The sequence below is a fragment of the Nannospalax galili genome, unplaced genomic scaffold (assembly GCF_000622305.1).
Source record: "Nannospalax galili isolate Female #2095 unplaced genomic scaffold, S.galili_v1.0 scaffold305, whole genome shotgun sequence".
NCBI classification, from domain to species: Eukaryota; Metazoa; Chordata; class Mammalia; order Rodentia; family Spalacidae; genus Nannospalax; species Nannospalax galili.
In genome coordinates this window covers 10232761-10251952 of record NW_008356258.1, presented here as the reverse complement: position 1 = coordinate 10251952, position 19192 = coordinate 10232761, and the positions used below count along the sequence as shown (strand labels likewise).

Sequence of the window (19192 nt, the reverse complement as noted above, 5' to 3'; positions counted from 1 at the left end):
TGTAATCATGCTCAGATGCCGAGGAGCTCAGAAGGTGGGCGACTGTGACCAGTGATAGTCATGTATATAGAGATTAGAAATGCATGTGAAAACGTCTCAATGTCAATTGCTTTGGAATGAATTCTTCTATATGAAAAAAAAAATAATGATTAAAAAAACCTCATTTGACCCAAAAAAAAAAAAAAAAAGTGCTTGCCACCGCGTGACCTGCATCGAATGTCCAGAACCCAAAGGGTAGAAGGAGAGAACTGGCTCCCTGTGGTTGTCCTTTGATCTCTATATTTGCATGTGGCTTGTGCCCCCCACAAATGAATAAAAAGTAAACAAATAATGCAATGAAAAAAAAAAGTGTGTTGGACAATTCATCTTCTACACCTAAGGTCAGGGAACATTGTAGAACAGCGGGTAGAGATAATACTGATGCATCTCTCAACTCTTCACTAGCAAAGCTCTCTCATACAGCAAATGGTGATTAACTAAGAAAGCCACAACTGGCCAAAACATAAAGAATAAGATACTGCAGACTGCGTGTCTCTGTATTAAACCTCTTCCACCCAGGGCTCAGGGACCATTGCAGAATAGGGGGCAGAAAGGCTGTAAGAGCTAGGGGTGTTGGATGACAACAAGGAAACAGAGTTTTCCAGGAGACTGGGAACTTGCTTGTATGAACTTATAGAATGGTGACATCATGCACAAGATCCATGCAAACTCAAACCAGACAAAAACTCAGCATAGAAGAGGGGAAATGGATAAGATCACTGCTGGATGAGGGAGAGTTGGTCTTCTTTAAGGAAGTGACACTAGACAGGCTGACCAGGTTTCCAGTGGATGAACTCACATGGAGGGACATCTGGGGACCCAAACTTGACTGGATAGGCCTTACTATATGACAATATGTGAAATACAGTGGGGGCAGTTATAGGGGCTGCAGATAGAGGAGTGGGTATAAATATGATGAAGACATATTGTATGAAATGCACAAAAATTCAGTTAAAAAGTGTGTTGGAAATGCACAAAAATTCAGTTAAAAAGTGTGCTGAAAGAGGAGATGATGACCCCAGGACTTTGCAAGGAAGATATTTGATGTTCTTAAAAGAGATGCAAGTGAGGCTCCATGAGAGAACTCCTCAAAAAGAGGCTGGCTGCCCTTGAGTAGAGTGGGGTATAGGGAAGGAGGCTACAGGGATGGCTTGTCACTGAGTCTTGTGAAGTTGGAGCCTTATTAGTACAGAATATTTAGGATTTATAGATGACTTCTTTCTAAGTAATAGCAAATGTTTTCACAAATAGCTTCATTTACATTTTCAAAGTGTTTTTATAGAAATGAAAATAGGTAGATATTATTTTCATTGATTAGGAAAACCTCAGACACTTTTTTCATATAATAATTTTGTATTTTAAAATTTGATATTTCAAGTTTGGCTCTTCACAAAGTCTCTCTCTCTCTCTCTCTCTCTCTCTCTCACACACACACACACACACACAAAGTGTGTTTATATGTGGCAGAGAGCTAAAGGGCTTAGCTTTATCATTATTGTCAAAACCAGTGCTCTGGATTAGGAAAAAAGTTCTTACTCAACAGTAATCATGTCATTTTAGGGATAAAATTCAGGGATCTGAAAGTCAACTCTCAAAGTTAAAGTTTAGTGAGCTAGAAAAATTGTAAATATTCAAATATGGGTTTGCCTGTTTCACTCTTTAGCATTAATGTGAAACGTTTTGAGTCTCAATTTCAGTAAACATTACCTGGATTATTGGCATCTTTGATACTTTGCTTATATATGCTTCAGGCTATTTCTGACATTTCCCTGTAACAGATCCAACTCAAAATGTGGAAGAACCCAGCAATCCAATTTGATATTAATCTTTTAATATATTTACAGTAAAGCTTACAGTTCTTTTTCTCCCTGGAACTGAACAAACAGACTGGGATAAGATAGGAACCTGGGCCAGCAGAGAAGAGTCTATGTAAATGAGCAGCTAGAATCAAGTGGTTTGACTCAAAGTACAAGAGAATGCTATGTAGCTGTGTCTATTTGTCTACACACACACACACACACACACACACACACACACACACACACACATTCTGTCTGTATATATGTATGTTTGCAGTCCTAAGGACTGAATTCAGATCTTCACATGTTAAGCAAGTACAGCAGTACTGAGCTACACTCCCAACTTAATAATGCTGTTTTTAATTTATTTTTATTTTTTATTTTTATTTTTTGAGACAGGGTCTCCCTGTAGCCCCAGCTGTTCTGGAAGTCACTATGTAGACCAGGCTGGCCTTTAGCTCACAGAGATCCAACTGCCTCTGCCTCCCGAGTGCTGGGATTAAAGGCATGCACCACCACACCTAGCAATGATGCTGTTTTTTAAAACAAAGAATAAATAAAACGCTATAGACATAAACATCTGAGCATTATACCTACATGTATAAATGTATTTTGGAAATTTCCTTTAATTTTTTTATTAATTTTTCTTTCTGTATTTCATACAGAACATCCCAAACAATCTTATTCATCTTTCCACCAAGCCACTTGTTAATATTAAAATAAAAAAAAAAGTAATATTGAATCCTGGTTGTTCCCATTTACTGCCACCTAGCTTGCCCATTCTATAACCAGTCTGTAACTCAGCCTCGGTATCACTTTACCTGCCTTCTTCACTTGCCTTCTGGTAGGATCCACCTAAGCTTTAGTTATCCCTCCTCTCACACTCCCTGTCTAACCTCCCTCCTTACTTCTATCCCTCCCTTCCTCCCTCTATTCCTTCCTTCTTTCCTTCCTTCCTTTGGTTAAAACTGGGCATACATATCCATATATATAAATATAATAAATATCCATATATATAAAACATTAAAAAACGGAATGATAATTAACTTAGCTAAATTATTCACCCTTTGATCATTGCCTTCTTCTTGACCCCAGTCCCTCCAGCTTTCACCCTCTGTCCCTTCCTTTCACAAAGCTTCCTTGGATTGTTGAGAAATTTAAATCTTACTTGGGGGAAAAGGAAAAATGAGATTGACTGCATCAGGGGAGTCTTTCATTTATATTTTCTAGTAATTTGGTATAAGCAGTGGGGGTGATAATGATTTTTTTTCTTTGAAAATAGAATGAAATCATCACAAAATTTTACACCTAACATGTCTAGTTAAAATCTGACTCATAGCAACTCTCCACAAGTCCTCAATTACTTTGGAGAATCATTATTTTTTCTAGCAAGATTAATTACCACACTAAGCCATGGGAGGAAAGACAGGAAGGATACCAGAGAGCCCTTCTTCCTTAATTCAGGAAATGCTTCTTCCTTAGAAAGCAAACTTTTGTGGTCTACCCTCCCAGGCTTCTCTGTTTATGTTTTTGGGCCACTATTCACTAGGCAGCACCCAGATTCTGTGGCCTGGATGGGACTCTGTTTTTGCAACTCTTCTGCTGTGTGCCAAGCCTTTGAGCCGTCATGTAGCTTATTTATTTTGAGAAAGGCAGGACTTGTCAAGATTTATAAACTCAAGAATTGTTTTTATTGTGTCCGAATAAACCAAAAAGTCAGAATTACTAGATAGTAAAATGTCTGGATAAAATCCCACAAAACCAAAACCAAAAAACCAATCAACTCAGTGAAAATATTATATTGAAATATCCACCTTCCACTGAACTCTTTTAAAAAGTCAGCACCAAATTGTGCGCTTGTGCTACTCAAGTCTGGCTGAGCTCAAATAAGTACAACCAGAAACTCAGAACCATAAACACTAGAAATCAACAAGCCACTTATTAAAAGAATCTTTTTCTTTTACATACCTAAGTTTGAATTGCTTAGGAAAATATAACATCAATATCTCTGAGTCAAAATGTAATTTAGAAGTTAATTTAAATGTGAAGTTCTGGGAAAGTCTATCCAATTTATTATTCTTGTTCTTTTCATTTGTACACGAGGAGGAATAAAACCTCTAAGGAGCTCTTGCAATAAGCATCAAATAAAAGTTCCATGTAACAAGAAGGGTGTAGTAGCAGTTTTATTGGCAGTTTCTTTTTCAGTAGCAAATGTAGTGGATGCCATCTTTTGTTTAGATGAAATATGGGGATGGTAAGTACTTTCAGGATTGTTCATATGAAATAATTTAAGGTGAGGTCTAATATTTAAAAAATGCAAAATACCAGGCTGGAGAGATGGCTCAGCAGTTAAGAGCAGAGGATCTCAGATCAGTTCCCAGCACCCACAACTGCCTATAACTCCAGTTCCAGGGGATTAGACACCCTCTTTTTGGCTTCCAAGGTCATCAGGCACACAGAGTATACATACATACATACATACATATATATATATTGAGGTCTAATATTTAAAAAATGCAAAATACCAGGCTGGAGAGATGGCTCAGCAGTTAAGAGCAGAGGATCTCAGATCAGTTCCCAGCACCCACAACTGCCTATAACTCCAGTTCCAGGGGATTAGACACCCTCTTTTTGGCTTCCAAGGTCATCAGGCACACAGAGTATACATACATACATATATATATATATATATATATATATATATATGTGTGTGTGTGTGTAAGCAAAATACTCATATACATAAAAGAAAAATTAATCTATAAGAAATGCAAACTATGTATGAAAACTCATTACAACTGGCCTAGGAGTGAAATATTCTTTGAACAGAATACTCATCCCACAAGGATGTGCTATCCATTGTGGTGCGCTTTCTCAGTACTATCCCAGCCACAATGGTGAGCCAGTCTTTTCTACTTACATTACAGTCACATTGGAAGAAACTGAAGGAACAGCTCGTAAATTGGCTTCATCACAGTCAAGCTCTAGATCTCGGCAAAAACAACGCTTGGGCACAGAGCCAATCACTGAACAGCGAGGAAGTGGGAAGGAATGATGAAGTGAGAGACCAGGGAGAGGAGGGGAATGAAGAGAAAGAAATGCAGAACTATGAGAATATAGCTTCGTATAAAGGTCTATCATGCTTACCCAAGCAATTGGGGGAATGCTTTAAATTAAGGTTCCAAAATTTGCTTCTGATTTAACTTTGACACAATGCTAGACTAGCATTAAGATTTGGAAACATACTTGTTTATGAGCCCATCCTTTTTCCATTTAATATTATTTTTAAATTAAAAAAATTATATGTATGTGTCTGTGTGTATGCACATGTGTGTGCAGGTGCATATGGAAGCTAGAAGAACACATTAGATCTCCTGGGGCTGAAGTTACAGGTAGTTGTGACCTCTCCACCATGCCACATGGATGCTGGGCACCAAACTCTGATCCTCTGGAAGAGTTGCAGTCACACTTAACTGCTGAGCCATCGCTTTCCTTTTGAAAAACAGCAAATGAATGAAATATTCTGCTTCTGTGAGATGTGATAGTGTGCGATGGGGCTTAATATTCATTTGAGAGCTTCTTTTTGAGAGCAAGTATTCAAAGTAATAATAAGTAATCAAAGCCTTTAATGGAAGATCAAAACATTCTAACTAGAAAGGAAAAAGAAAAGAGGGAAATAAACATGGAATAATCTTTTTGTTTTTCTCTTGAATAGTTTTCCCCTGTAGCTCAGGGTGGCCTTCGACCCACGATCCTTCTAGACCTCCCAAAGCCTGCGTAACAGGCAGAGGTTTTTTTTTTTTTTTTTTTTTTTTTTTTTTTTTTTTTTTTAAGAAATTCAGGAGTTTTTCAAAGGATATTTAAAAATGATCTTTCTTTGTCATATGTGGGGTGACATTTATGGGACATTTTTCTGTACATTTTATTCTCACTGATGGGCATTGGAAAGGAGTGTGGGCCATTTTTGGCCAGCTTGTGGGGCTGGAGCACTGGTGTTAAGGATGTGATTCAATACATCTGCTAGAGACCTGCAGTGCATCTAAACAGTTTGGTGGGACTTTATCCCATCTAACTAATGCAGTGTGATTTCTGCCTTGCTGGGAATGGATGGCTGGTGAGACAATGAGGATCGCTGCCCTCCCCACTTACTTCAGAGGCCCAAACTCCACAGTAGGGTTGCATTTGTAGACTGTCTGCTGTCCCCATGTCTAAGGGGAACCACTTCTAGCTACTGTCAAATTAGAACAGGAACATGGGGAACCATATCTACAACTTCTGACAGTAACGTAGAAATACAATGTTTTATATGTAATTGCTTATTTTAAAACAATAAGAGATAGTTTAAAACACTGCAGAACAACCCAAAATTCCTGCAAAGATTTCCTGTTTGCAGGCTCCCAGTTTCTGACCTTTGTGGTAAGGTTTCTACAGAGCATGAAGGTGTCTTCTGTAGATGGCTAAGGAGCACAGCTGGCTGTGGGCTCCCAGCTAGGAAGGCAACCTTCACTCTGGGAGCCTGGGTGACAAGTGTTCTTCTCTTCTCCTGAGTCATATCTACTATGTGAGTGTATGTTTATGTCCTGGGAATGAGATGGTAAACATTGGGGAGGAGATTGAAAGCTCTGAGAATGAAGGCCTGTATAGCAAAGCAATGAACTCGGTGTTAATCCCAGGGTTTTCTCCATATATAAATATCGAATTAAGGTAATCTGTAATAAGGTAAAATGAAGAGACAATATTAACATGAAACAACAAAGGAATAGGTAAAGTATGCCACTTAATATTTCTCATATAATGTATTTTATTTATTATTATTGTTCAAAAAATGTTTAAATTTATTTTTATTTTATGTGTGTGAGTGTTTTGGCCAGATGTATTTAAGTGCACCCATGTTGTGCAATGCCCATGGAGACCAGAAGAGGGCATCAATTCCCCTGGGATTGGAGTGAAGGATGGTTGTTATTGGCCGTGTGGGTGCTGGGGATTGAACCTTGGTCCTTTGCAAGAGCAGCCAGTGCTTCTAACTGCCGAACCATCTCTCCAGCCCATTATTGTTATTATTATTATTATTGTTATTATTATTTTTTTAGATGACTCTCATGTATCTCAGACTGGCCTTGTACTCATATAGCCAGGTATGACCTTGACATTCTGATCCTCCTGCCTCTACCTCCCAATTGCTAGAATTACAGGTGTGCACCACCCCACCCAGTTTGGTGCTAGGGATTGAACCCAGGAACTTGTGCTTGCTAGGGAAATATTCTAACAGTAGAGCTACACCCCCAGTCTTATATACTATATTTTAAGAGAGCTTATTATAAAATAGAAGCCTGATTATGCCAAAATGCTAATTTAAAATTAGGTTAAAAACTGTATAGAAAATTTCAACTAGGTTAAAACAAAAACTGTGCAAAGCACTAGTGAGTTAATACTTGTAGCCTCTGAGTGTGGAGTAAACAAACCTCTCCTCGAGATCCTTAAACTTCAAACTTTGATCATGCATTGGTTAATCGTTAAAAAATTATTATTTTTATTTTACGTGAATGAGTGTATTGCCTGCATGTATGTAAGTGCACCTGTGTCATGCAATGCCCTCAGAGTTCAGAAGAGGGTGTTGGATCCCCTGGAACTGAAGTTACAAAGGATTGTTAGCTGCCGTGTAGGTACTGAAAATTGAACCCTGGTCTTCTACAAAAGCAGCCAGTGTTCTTAACTGATGAACTATCCCTCTAGCCCTACACTGGTTAATCTTATATGATGCTTCTGTGATATTTGTCTGAAAAGGGAATTTAAAAAAATGTTCTTTCCTTACATTCATTCCTGTAACCCCAAATGGTTATGAGTTGTTTTCAGTTTAATACCGACAGTCCCTATGATAATCTGACACGTTACATGGCACAGTAGGAACCTTAATTCAAGTCTCACCCCGATATCCTTGCACTGCACTGTTTCATCTTTGCACCACTTTCAAATTTGAAAAGGTGTTTAATCAGGAATTGTAAACCCCATTGTCTCTAAATAACTAATTAAAACTCGTTTTTGTATTTTCTAAGTATTGATGGAAAATTGCTTCTGTATTTCAATTCATCATTTATTGTGCAGTGCCACACTTCTTGAATAATTACAATTATGGCAAATTTCTTCTAGAATGAAATATCTGGCAAAAACTGATTTCTCTTGTTGACTGGATCTGTTTTTCCCCATTTATTTGATTTTGCTTTACAAACTATAACAGTTATGTAAACCACTGTTTCCTCCCTCCCTCCCTCTCTCCTCCTCCCTCCTTCTCCCTCCCTCCCTCCTCCTCCCTCCCCCTCCCTCTTCCTCCCCCTCCCTCTTCCTCCCCTCCCTCCCTCCCTCCCTCCCTCCTTCCTTCCCTCCTTCCCTTCCTTCTCTTTTTCTCCCTTCCCACTGTGTGGCCCAGAATGGCCTTGAACTTGAGATCCTGCTTTTCCAGGCTTCTTGTGCTGGTGTTAAGGTGTTGGTCACCACTCCAAACTGAGGATATTCTCTTATATATATATTTTTGCTGTTATTCTTATTCACCATTTAACTTTTGATTCTTATAGTCTGTTAATGGTCTAAATCTGCTAATAGTCATATATTAATATTAAGCTATGACTTTTTTTTGGAGTAAGGTATGATATAAGATTCAATTAAATTCTTATTGGAATGAAGCAAGGTATAAGATTCAATTAAAAATGAAGAAATGAAAACAGATTAATATATGGAATATGAATAAAATATAAAAGAAAAAGAAAATGAAGTTACATGTTAAGACACATCCTCATACATATTTTTGCATTTTAATAGTTATGTCTATTAAGTTTCTATTTAAAAAGCTTTTGAAGAAAGGGTCTCCCTGTAGCCCCAGCTGGCCTGGAACTCATATTGATCAGACTGGCCTTGATCTCACAGAGATCCACCTGCCTCTGCCTCCAAGTGCTGGGATTAAAGGTGTGCACTACATCACCCAGAAACTGTTTCTTTCTTTTGGCAGTATTAGAGATTGGACCTAGGACATTACATATGCTAGGCAAGTTTTCTACCAATCCAGACCACCTTTTAGCTTTTTAATGATCAAATTATTTGATCTTTCTTCTTTGGGAGGCAGATTTGATGCTGAGACAGGCTGCTGGGTACTGTAAGACTTATGAGAGTATTATGAATCTCCTTACATTAAGGGTTGTTGGTAGTCAATTAATCTCATTTGGGTAGTGAAGACAAAAATATTAACAATTTTAAAAGCTAGACTTAAAAATTGTGCTGGGACGTAAAGGTAAAGAACATAGTTGAGGAATTCTCCCTTCTCCCAACTCTTGCTTTTTGACCATAATTTTGAAAATTACAGGCCTAAGGAACACATGTGTATCTGCATAATTTATTAAGTACACAATTTATAAAAGGAATTACTTTCATAGGTATTCCTGATCTAAACTATTATGACGTTACTGATAAGGCTTTCTCCTTCCACACCCCATTCAGTGTATTTGTACATGCTCAGCAGATGACTGCACTTAGTAGGATACTATGAACAAGGCATTCAAAGCTCTGTAGCTTAGACCCAGAATTTTTTTTTTCACTTGCAATTATTAAAACTCCAACAGCTGCTCTGCTCTTCCATCTTCCATTTCGTTTATGTCAGATTATGGTAATTGTGAAAAAGGAGCTTATATAAATAAAACAGCAACTCTGACCACTAACACTAATTTTGTTGGCAATACCCAATTTTATTGATCTCTGGGACATTAAAAAATTTAGATTTCCAAATAAAGATTGCATTTCTAAAAAAGTTTGCAACTAGAAAACTATAACTAACCTTTAAAAAAATTGTACTCCACTTTTGAAAACATGGCCTCTTACTATGAACTCCTTGAAAAGGGGACTCTCAATGGCTCTGATTACTTACAGCATTCAGAGGTGTCTGCCTTGAAGGGATTCACGGGAGTCAGCTTGTAGTAATTAGCAAAATATTTGTCAAACTGTAGAGACCACCCATTGTTGTCTCCTGTAAAAAAAATCAGACAGCAGGAAAGTTATAAAAGAAAAACAAATAGATCTATTTTGCTGTCTTGGGGAAAATAATTCCTCTAAAATAAGCAGTGAATCTCAAAGGTAGTTTGGTGCACATCCTGCGGGACTTCCTATAAATGTGGCTTTCTGGCTCCAACGCAAGGCTTGGAATGGGCCCCAGTCTCCATGTTTATCAAGCACTGTAGTAATTCTGCTGCAAGGAGGATTTGGCCATACTTGAACCAGTGATGACTTAGATGTGCTCAAATGTGACACACTGCTCTTCACATGGTACTTGTTTCCCCAAACCATCTTCATTAATTGAAACTGATGATGGACATACATGAACATATCTTCTTCCTTTGTGGAAACTGGTTTTAGAGATGGATAGACATGGCTTTGATGATTGCATTTAATACAAGAAGAAGGGGACTGGGAGATGGGTGAGTTGGTAAAGTGTTTGCTTAATAAACATGAGGACCTGAGCTCAATCCCCAATTAAAAAAAAATGCAGTCATGGGGGCTGGAGAGATGGCTCAGTGGTTAGGAAGTTAAGAGCACTGGCTGCTCTTGCAGAGGACCTAGGTTCAGTTTCCAGCACCCACAAGGCAGTTAACAACTGTCCAAAATTCCAGTTCTAGGGGATCTGACACTCTTTTCTGAGCTCTATGGGCATTGCATAACAAGAGTGCACTCATATACATGCAGGCAATACACTCATACACATAAAATAAAAGTAATAAAGTATTAAAAATGGGTGTGGTGGCATGTGTTTGTAATCCCAGTGCTGAGAAGAAGACAGGAGGATCCCTATCATAGTGAGCTCTAGGCCAATGAGAGACCCTGTCTGAAAAAAAAAAAACAGCACACAAAGTGGATGACTGAGGAAAGACAGAAACCTTTGCTCTCCACATATACTTGCTTACACACACACACACACAGACACACACACACACACACATACACACACACGCATACACGAAGGAAGAGTCAGTGGGACCGTGTTCCTTTTTTTTTTTTTTTCTTCTAAAAGTACTCTGGGGGCTGGAGAGATGGCTCAGCAGTTAAGAGCACTGGCTGTTTTTGCGGAAGACCCAGGTTCGAATCCCAGCACCCAGACAGCAGCTAACAACTGTCCTTAACTCCAGTTCCAGGGGATTCAATGCCATCTTCTGTCCTCTGTCCTCTGCAGGCACTGCATGACATGGGTGCAGTAATACCCATACAGGCATAACACTCATATACATAAAATAAAAATAAATAAATAAATAAAATTAAAGAGAACCTGATATTTAAAATGGTTGCTCTTTGGCTGCTTATGTATTTTCTCATCTCTATTTTCTAACTTTTTTTCCAGCTAGTTTTGTGTTTTATTGTTGAGGCAATTGCAGACATTGATTGTGCGCTTACATCGGTGGGTATAGTCACTCCCTTCACTGCTGCTTCTTGGTCTTCAGCTCCTCCTGTGCTTGGTAAGCTTGGGATGATGGGTTTATTACAAGCCTCGACACTGGCAAAGTGGTTCGATAAATCATTGCAATGAAAAGGAAAAACATCAAGGATTGTAAAGTGGATGGTTAGGTTTTCTCTGTTGCTAGGATCAACACCATGAGCAAAAGCAATTTGGGGAGGAGAGGATTTACTTAAGCTTACAGTTTACAGTCTGTCCTGGAGGAGAAGCAAGGCAGCACCTCAAGGTAGGAACCCGAGGGCAGGAACTGAAGCAAAGGCCATGGTGTTACTGGCTTGCTCCCCCTGGCTTGCTCAGCTACTTTTCTTGCACATCTTAGGCCCACCTGCCCAGGGATGGCACTCTCCGCATTGGGCTGGTCCCTCCTTGTATCAATTAACAATCAAAAAAATGCCCCTACAGACATGCCCACAGACCAGTTTGGTGGAGGAAACTCCTCAGCTGAGGTTCTGTCTTTCTGGATTTGTGAAGTTGACAAATTATATAACTATAATGACGATATATGACTATATTTAACTATATTTCCACCTCTGGAAATATTAGAGAAAAATGACAAACTTAGGGTTGGAGCGGTGACTCTGCAGGTAAAAGTGCTCACTGTGTAAGCCTAATGACCTGAGTTTGATTCTCAGAACCTATGTAAAAGTGGAAGGAGAAGACTGATTCACAAAGTTAACCTCTGACCTCCACACTTACACACATTTACACCATGGCATGTGCATGCCCACATACATCACACACACACACACACACACACACGCACACACACACACACACACGGTAATAAAAATGTAAAAATCCAGAAAAAGCATAATCAGGGTTTTTAATGTTATCAGCTCAAAATAGGTCAGAGAACCAGGGCACTTCCATAATGACCTGGAGAGAATGTCATATTTCTGGAGGTCTTATATCAGGATTGATGAAGCACAAATCATGTAGACTCTGATCCAGGTGTTACTAAGTTGTAGTATAAGTTGAAATCATGCTTTGGCATGTGTCTTAGGTGAGTGTATTAGGACATGTGTGTTCCACTGATTTTGAGCACCCCAAGTCCCTATCCCTCTGCTCCTTGCCATCAGAAGCAGTTTGCTTTTTCTGACAAGGTCAGTTGCAGCTTGTATGAAGATCCTCTAGTTACTCTAATTGAAGTCAGAGAGTTGTCCATTTTCCTCAGGCCCTTTAATCAACATGCTTCTTTGCTTTCCAATGCATATAACTCGAATCAAATCCCAGCATGCCTCAGAAGACATGTTGGACTTAGAAAAGACAGTTTTGTAGACTTACATAAGAAGCTGGGGCTGGAGAGATGACTCAGTGGTTAAGAGCACTGGGTGCTCTTGCAGAAGACCTAGGTTCGATTCCCAGCACCCACACGGCAGCTAACAACTGTCCTTAAATTCAGGTCCAGGGGATCCAACACTCTCTTCTGACCCCCATGGGCATTGCACAACATGGGTGCACTTACATACATGCAGACAATGTACTCATACGCATGAAGAATTAAAAAAATACATAAAATAATAAAGAAGAAGTCTAAGGAATGGCTTTAAGAGTACTGAACCACTGGGCAGGAAGATAAGTCATGATTATGCAAAGCTAATATGGGCACCCTAACAGCTCCCGGATCCAGTGTATAGCAGTTTGGGAGCTTGTGACTATGGTTTCAGTCTGAAATGGTCCCCAAATGGCCCTGGTGCTAATGGTCCAGTCCCTACCTTAATGCTACTGGGAGGTTTGAGAGTTGGACCCCAGGCCTTCAGCCATGAGGAGAATAATTTTGGTCTCTATAATGTGCTGCCTGAGCACAGGCTCAATAACAATAGGATATGGGCTAAATAAAACATCACTATTTTTTAAAAATGATTTTAATTTTAAACTTATGTGTGTGTGTGTGTGTGTGTGTGTGTGTGTGTGTGTGTTCATGAGTGAAGTACCTGTGAAAGCCAGAAGAGGGTACTGGATCCCTTGGAACTAGAAGTTCAGGTGTTTGTGAGCCACCATATGGGTGCTAGAAATCAAACTTGGGTCCTGTGTAGGAGCGGTGAGTGATCTTAACCACTGAGTCATCGCTCCAGATTCTATTTTTATTAGCTATTCATGTGTATATGTGTGTGTGTATGTGCATCATGTGAATGCAGTACCCATGCAGGCCAAAAGACGGTGCTGGGTCCCCTGGATCTGGAGTTACAGGTGATGTGAGTTGCCTTGTGGGTGCTGGGAACTGAACTCAGGTCCTTTGTGAGAACAGCACGCACTCTTAACTGCTGAGCTGTCTCTCCAATCCACAAACTTCTCATTATTACTTGATCATCTCAGGCATTATAGTGACAGAAAGCTAACACATTCTAGGCTAAATGAAGTTGAGAGGCAAACATATATGAATATTGAATCTCTAATGGAATAGATTATGTGGGGCATGACAGCTATATTGTGCAACTGCTGTGAACCCACAGGGGACTATACTACAGATGGACTCAACTTCCATTCAATTCCACTCCTTGGTGGGGACAGACACTGAAAATCTTGGAACAGCATGTCACATCTGCTATAGAGCCAGGACCTGGGGTACATTCACATCCACTTTGGTTAGTGATAGGGAGTTACAAGGTTCTTTTCCTGCCATTGCTTCTAAAACAAGGATGTGGTCAGGAGCAATGGTGGCAGTGGTTGGCCAGTTGTACTGGAACTGGCAGGGACTGGGCAGAGTGTCCTAGTCTATGGATTGTAGCTGTGAACCGTACTGTTGAACTGAGCCAAAATAAACTCTTCCTTAGGTTGCTTTTGTCAGGTGTTTTGTTGCAGCAATAAAGCAAGTAACTGGTAGAGAAAATTGTATGAGGAGTGGGTCTTTTGCTGTGATAAACCTGACCATGTGGTTCTTATGTCTTTGGAACCAGCTTGTAGAAGGAAAGGTTTGGAACTTTGGGCTAGAAAAGCCCTAGAACACTGTAAGCAGAGCTTAATGGGCTATTCTGGTAGGAGCTTGGAAGATGTTGAGGGAAATGCAGACAGTGCAGGCTTGACTTAGGAGGTTTCAAAGGGGAACAAAGATTCTATGAAGAACTGGACTAGAGGCCATTTGTGTGATATTCTGGCAAGAATTTGGCTGCATTCTGCTCATGTCTGAGAACTTGAATGGGGTTCAATTCAGGAGTAATGGACCAATTTGTTTTGTGGAGGAAATTTCACAGAATAGGCTGTGTTGTTGCTACTCTTCACTGTTCTTCGGTGTGTATACAGTGAAAAAATGGAGCAAAAAGGTATGAAAAATGTCATTTGGTGGAGGGAGTTTAAAGCCGTAGGCAGTACTGAAAAATCACCTGTAATTGTTCAAGAGGTTAGTGCTATTAAAGAGGAACTTGGTGCTGTGCATTGGGACAGCAGGAAAGATGTCCTGAAGGAAGACCCTACCCTGGAAGGGCATATGTTGTAAAAGTGCAAATTCACTTTAAAGGAGAAGGCCTAAAACTGAGAATGCCATTGAAAGGGTTCTCTGCTCCTTAAAAGCAACTGCCCAGGGTCAGCACACAGACGCCGATGTAACTATTGTCCAGAGGGGCCAGGTTCCATCCTGAGGCAGCAGCAGGACTTAGCAGTGTTGCTTTGTTTTTCAGGCATTCCAGATTGACGGGGTCATGAAATTTTGTACCCTGGTTCCAGATCATCATTTGAGGCCAAGTAATGTGCGACAGGGTCAGAGTCCTTGCAAGGAGGCCTTGAGAAGCTCCTGAAGCTGCGAAGGCATAACAGGGACCCCAGAATGCTAGAGATGCCAAGATCATGGGATGTCCTCTTAGGAAAGCTGCATGTAAGGAGTAGAGCTGACTCAAGAGAATGGCTGTACCTGCTACAGGAGCAGAGCTGCAGATAAGAGGCCACCTGTTCCCTTTGGAGCCAGACTATTCCATTAAGAGGCCCAGAAGCTAGACATGGATCTGTAGAATCTGGTATTATGCTGGGTTTCAGTCTTGCTTTGGTCTGATCTTTCCTTGTTATGCCCCATTCTTCTCTGATGGAATGGAAATACTTATTCTGTGCCATTATATATGGAACTATGTCACTAGTTCTTGATTATAGTCACTCACAGTTAAGGCATGATCCTGAGTCCCTGTGAGAAGGCCCTGCGAGGTCAGGATGCTGTCAGAGGCCATTGTGTGAAACTGTGAAAGTAAAGCCTGGGTTGCAATAGAGACCCCAAGATGTTGAAGAAACCAAAGCAGTGAGACATCTGCCAAGGAGAGCTGCATACAGGAAGTGGAACAAGTCCAAGAGATAAATGTATGTCATAAACACCAAAGCCGGAGGGTTGGGAAGCCATCTATGCCATTTGTAACTCAAGTCCCAGTTATGGAACATGAAGCTGTGGGATTTGGTGTTTACACCTTGGGTTTCAGTTTTGCTTTGGTCCAGTATTTTCTCAATATACCCCCATTCCTTCATTTTGGAATGATAATGCATATTCTGTGCCATTTATATTGGAAGTATGGAACAGAGGATCACAGTTAAGAGAATGCCTTGAGTCTCAGAAGAGACTTTGGACATTGGACTTTTGAACAGTGTTGAGATTGTTAAAAGACTTTGGAGACTTTTGAATTGGAATAACAACATTTTGCATTATGATATGGCCATGAGCCCATGGGGTCCAGGGAGTGGAATGTGGTGGCTTGAATGAGAAATACCCTCCATATTTGGGGGGATATGGAATGTTTAGATGGTTTAGCTTTGCTGGCGGAAGTACATTTCTGGGTATGGCCTTTGAGGATTTATACCTTACCTGACTTCTACTTTGCTCTCTCTGCTTTCTGCAAGCAATTGGGGATGTGACCTCCCAGCTTGCTGTTCCTTCTGCCTTACTTGCCACTTGCTGCCCTGCCTCCCTGTGGTGATGGACTCTTACTATCTTTCTGCAACCGTATAAATTGCTTTTCATCATGGTCTTTTATTGAAGCAACAAAAGAGTAACTAATGCACAAATGTTTGCTTCTATAGTTTTGGTTCATGTATATAGGTACCAGAAAAGGGAATTCTGTGATTTCACTTCCCCCATTTTCACAGAGAAGCTAAACATTAATATTTAGCTGGTAGAGAGCTATTATTCAACACAAATCGACAATGTTGTAGTAGATGTTTCATCCTCATAAGAATGTTGCTCAGTCACAATCATTTGCCTTTCTTTTAGAAACAGAAAAAATTGATTCAGAGAAGTAGAGTGATTTGGCTTAGAAACAGAATGATTAAGAATAACTGAATATTAAAGTAATAACATTATTATTTATTTTCTTTTCCATGTACAGGGATTATACTCTACTTATAGAAGTCCAACTTTTGTGTTATATCAACTTCAAATAATTATTACCATTTGTTATCTATTTAAAAAAATTTTTTGTGAGCATGTGTATGTGCATGTTGAGGCCAGAGGTCAATGTAGCACGCCTTCTCTATCACTCTTCAGCTTGTTTTTTAAGACAAGGTCTCTTACTGAACCTGAAGCACACTGATTCCACTAAACTGATTGGCCAGTGAGTTTCAGGAATCCTCCTGTCTTTGCTTCCCAAGTGCATTTTTTTTTTTTTTCAAATGAAGGTGCTGGGGGTCGAGCATGGATCCTCATGCTTGTGTGGCAAGCACTTTATTGACTAAGTCATCTCTCCAGCCTCCTCACCGTTTTATAAAGACAGGGTCTCACTATGCATGTGTGTCCAGCTGTTGACTTTCCTGCTGTCCAATTTCATTTCTCTCATCAAGACTTGTTGGGTCTCAGAAGAAGGTGCTTTGGACTACAGTGCTTTGGCAGGATGAGAATTTTCAGCTAAGGAGACTGGGAAGAATTATACGCAGCCTCTGGCCCTTCTCCTGCCTTCCAATTTCTCATCTTCCTGAGGTGACGCACAGAGACCAGTTTCTCTTCTGCAATTCAAGGCATAGAAACCATAACTGCTGTTCCCAGAGCCAGCTATAAAAATCTAGAAAGTTACTTTAACTTTCCCCCATTTTTCTGTGTGGGAGCGAACTGTAAGGAAATTCTGTGATCTGCCTTGTCTGATGGTAGATGGTAAAATTCCCCATTCAGTGGGATACCCCATCCCTGAGAGGAAGGGATACTGCACAGAGAGGCCAAGAAGGATCTAGACAGATGTCCCCCATACTGCACAGAGAGGCCAAGAAGGATCTAGACAGATGTTCCCCACACTTCCTTTCAGCATTTGTATGTATTTTTTCTCTAATCATTTTTCTACATGTCTGTTCATTCTGCATCAAATCTAAACCTAAAAACAGATTGTTTCCCTGGATTTTTGCATCTTCATTTCTGAAGGCTCTGGTCTCATGTAAAACTTTGATTAAACTGGCTATGCTTTGCTTTTACTAACCTGTTATAGGAGTGTCAGCTGTGCCTCTTATAATGGATGAGAAAGGTGTCATCTCCTTCTCCCCTTACAGGGTCTAAGGTCAGGACTGTGTGAATGCTACCAAATTTCATTTAATTATCACAGAAGTAGTTATAATTTGGAATTTAAGTCCATTACTATTTTTATTCTTAGAATCAGGGAAAGTATTGTGAAGTGCAGAATATTACTGAAAAAAATTAAATTGCCAAATAAATTCATTTTCAGAGTATTATGAATTGTTATATATTTATAAATATTGTAAATAAAACATGGAAGCATGTGACTCATTTGGCTCTAGGGGTGGTAAGGAGCGCCCCCTTCTTTTCTTGTGGCACCAGGGATTAAACCCAGGTTCTTACACGTGCTAGGCAAACATTCTACCACTGAGCTAAGATCTCCAGAGAGCTTATTTACTTAAGACCAAATTTCATTTCCTTCACATCTTCAGAGGACCAGCGAGAGGATGAATGAGTTTTATAAGGGTCTGGGGAAGAATTTGACCTTGTAGGCTGCAGGGCCTTGTGAAACTCTGTGGAGCCTCATTCGTGCTAGTGTTACAGTTGCATCTGGAGTGATGAGGTAATCAGGTGAGGTGGCAGCCCTCTGTAACCACAGGGCTATTTCGTGGGTGGTGTTTCAACCCTGCCATAAAACTGAAGACGGAAGGAGCTGGGTGACTGACAGAAGATGTTCATGCTGCTTAGCTGGGTGACTGACAGATGTTTATGCTGCATAGCTGGGTGACTGACAGATGTTCATGCTGCTTCCTTAGCTGGGAGACTGACAGAAGATGTTCATGCTGCTTCCTTAGCAGGTTCTATATTTAACAGCTTCTACAAATGGACTATTTCAAGCTGTCACATTTTTACCATAAATAGTGCAGTGACAACATCATGGGCTTGGTGCTCTTTCCTGGTCCTTTGTCTCTCACTGCTGATCTCTTATACTTCTGCTGTTTTAAGGACTACAATAGATGTGGCCGTCTTAGTTTTTTCCTTCTGTTGCTATGATGAAATACTCCAATAAAAACAACTTAAGGGAAGCAAGCTTATTTTAACCCATAGGCTACCGTCCATGATTTCAAGGAAGTCACAGGAGCTTGAGACAGCTGATTACATTGGAGCCATAGCCAAGCGTCCAGCACTGAATTAACCCATGCACCCTAGTGCTCAGATGGTTTTCTCTACTCTTACAGAAGCCAGGATCTCCGGACTAGGGGATGGTGCCATCCACAGTGGATGGGTCTGCCTACCTCAGTTACCCTTATCAAGATAATCCCCCAGACATGCTGAGGCCAAACTCTCAGGTGACTGTAGTTTTTGCCAAGATGACAACACCAGCCATCACAGTTGCCTTAACTGCAGTATTTTTTTTCCAGTAATTTTAGATGATGTAGTTATTTATGCTGCGTGTTTGCTTGCTCTCCGTCTTCTCCTTCTTCTTCTCCTCCTCCTCCTCATCCTCCTCCTCTTCATCATTTTTTCTCC

General features: G+C 40.2%; 1 protein-coding gene across 7 annotated transcripts in view; it reads right to left on the bottom strand.

The window, feature by feature from the left end:
• Rxfp1 (relaxin family peptide receptor 1) overlaps nt 1–19192 on the bottom strand; it is a 174508-nt gene that overhangs the window by 84372 nt on the left and 70944 nt on the right. For 6 of the 7 annotated variants that reach the window (XM_008854318.2, XM_017803515.1, XM_008854317.2 and 3 more), the window contains exons 3-4: nt 9745–9843; nt 4756–4861 (exon numbers count right to left, since the gene is read on the bottom strand). In XM_008854318.2, coding sequence (XP_008852540.1) covers nt 4756–4861; nt 9745–9843 — 205 coding nt within the window. Of the gene's footprint in view, nt 1–4755; nt 4862–9744; nt 9844–19192 lie in introns of those variants that run through there. The other variant, XM_017803517.1, reaches the window with a different exon arrangement.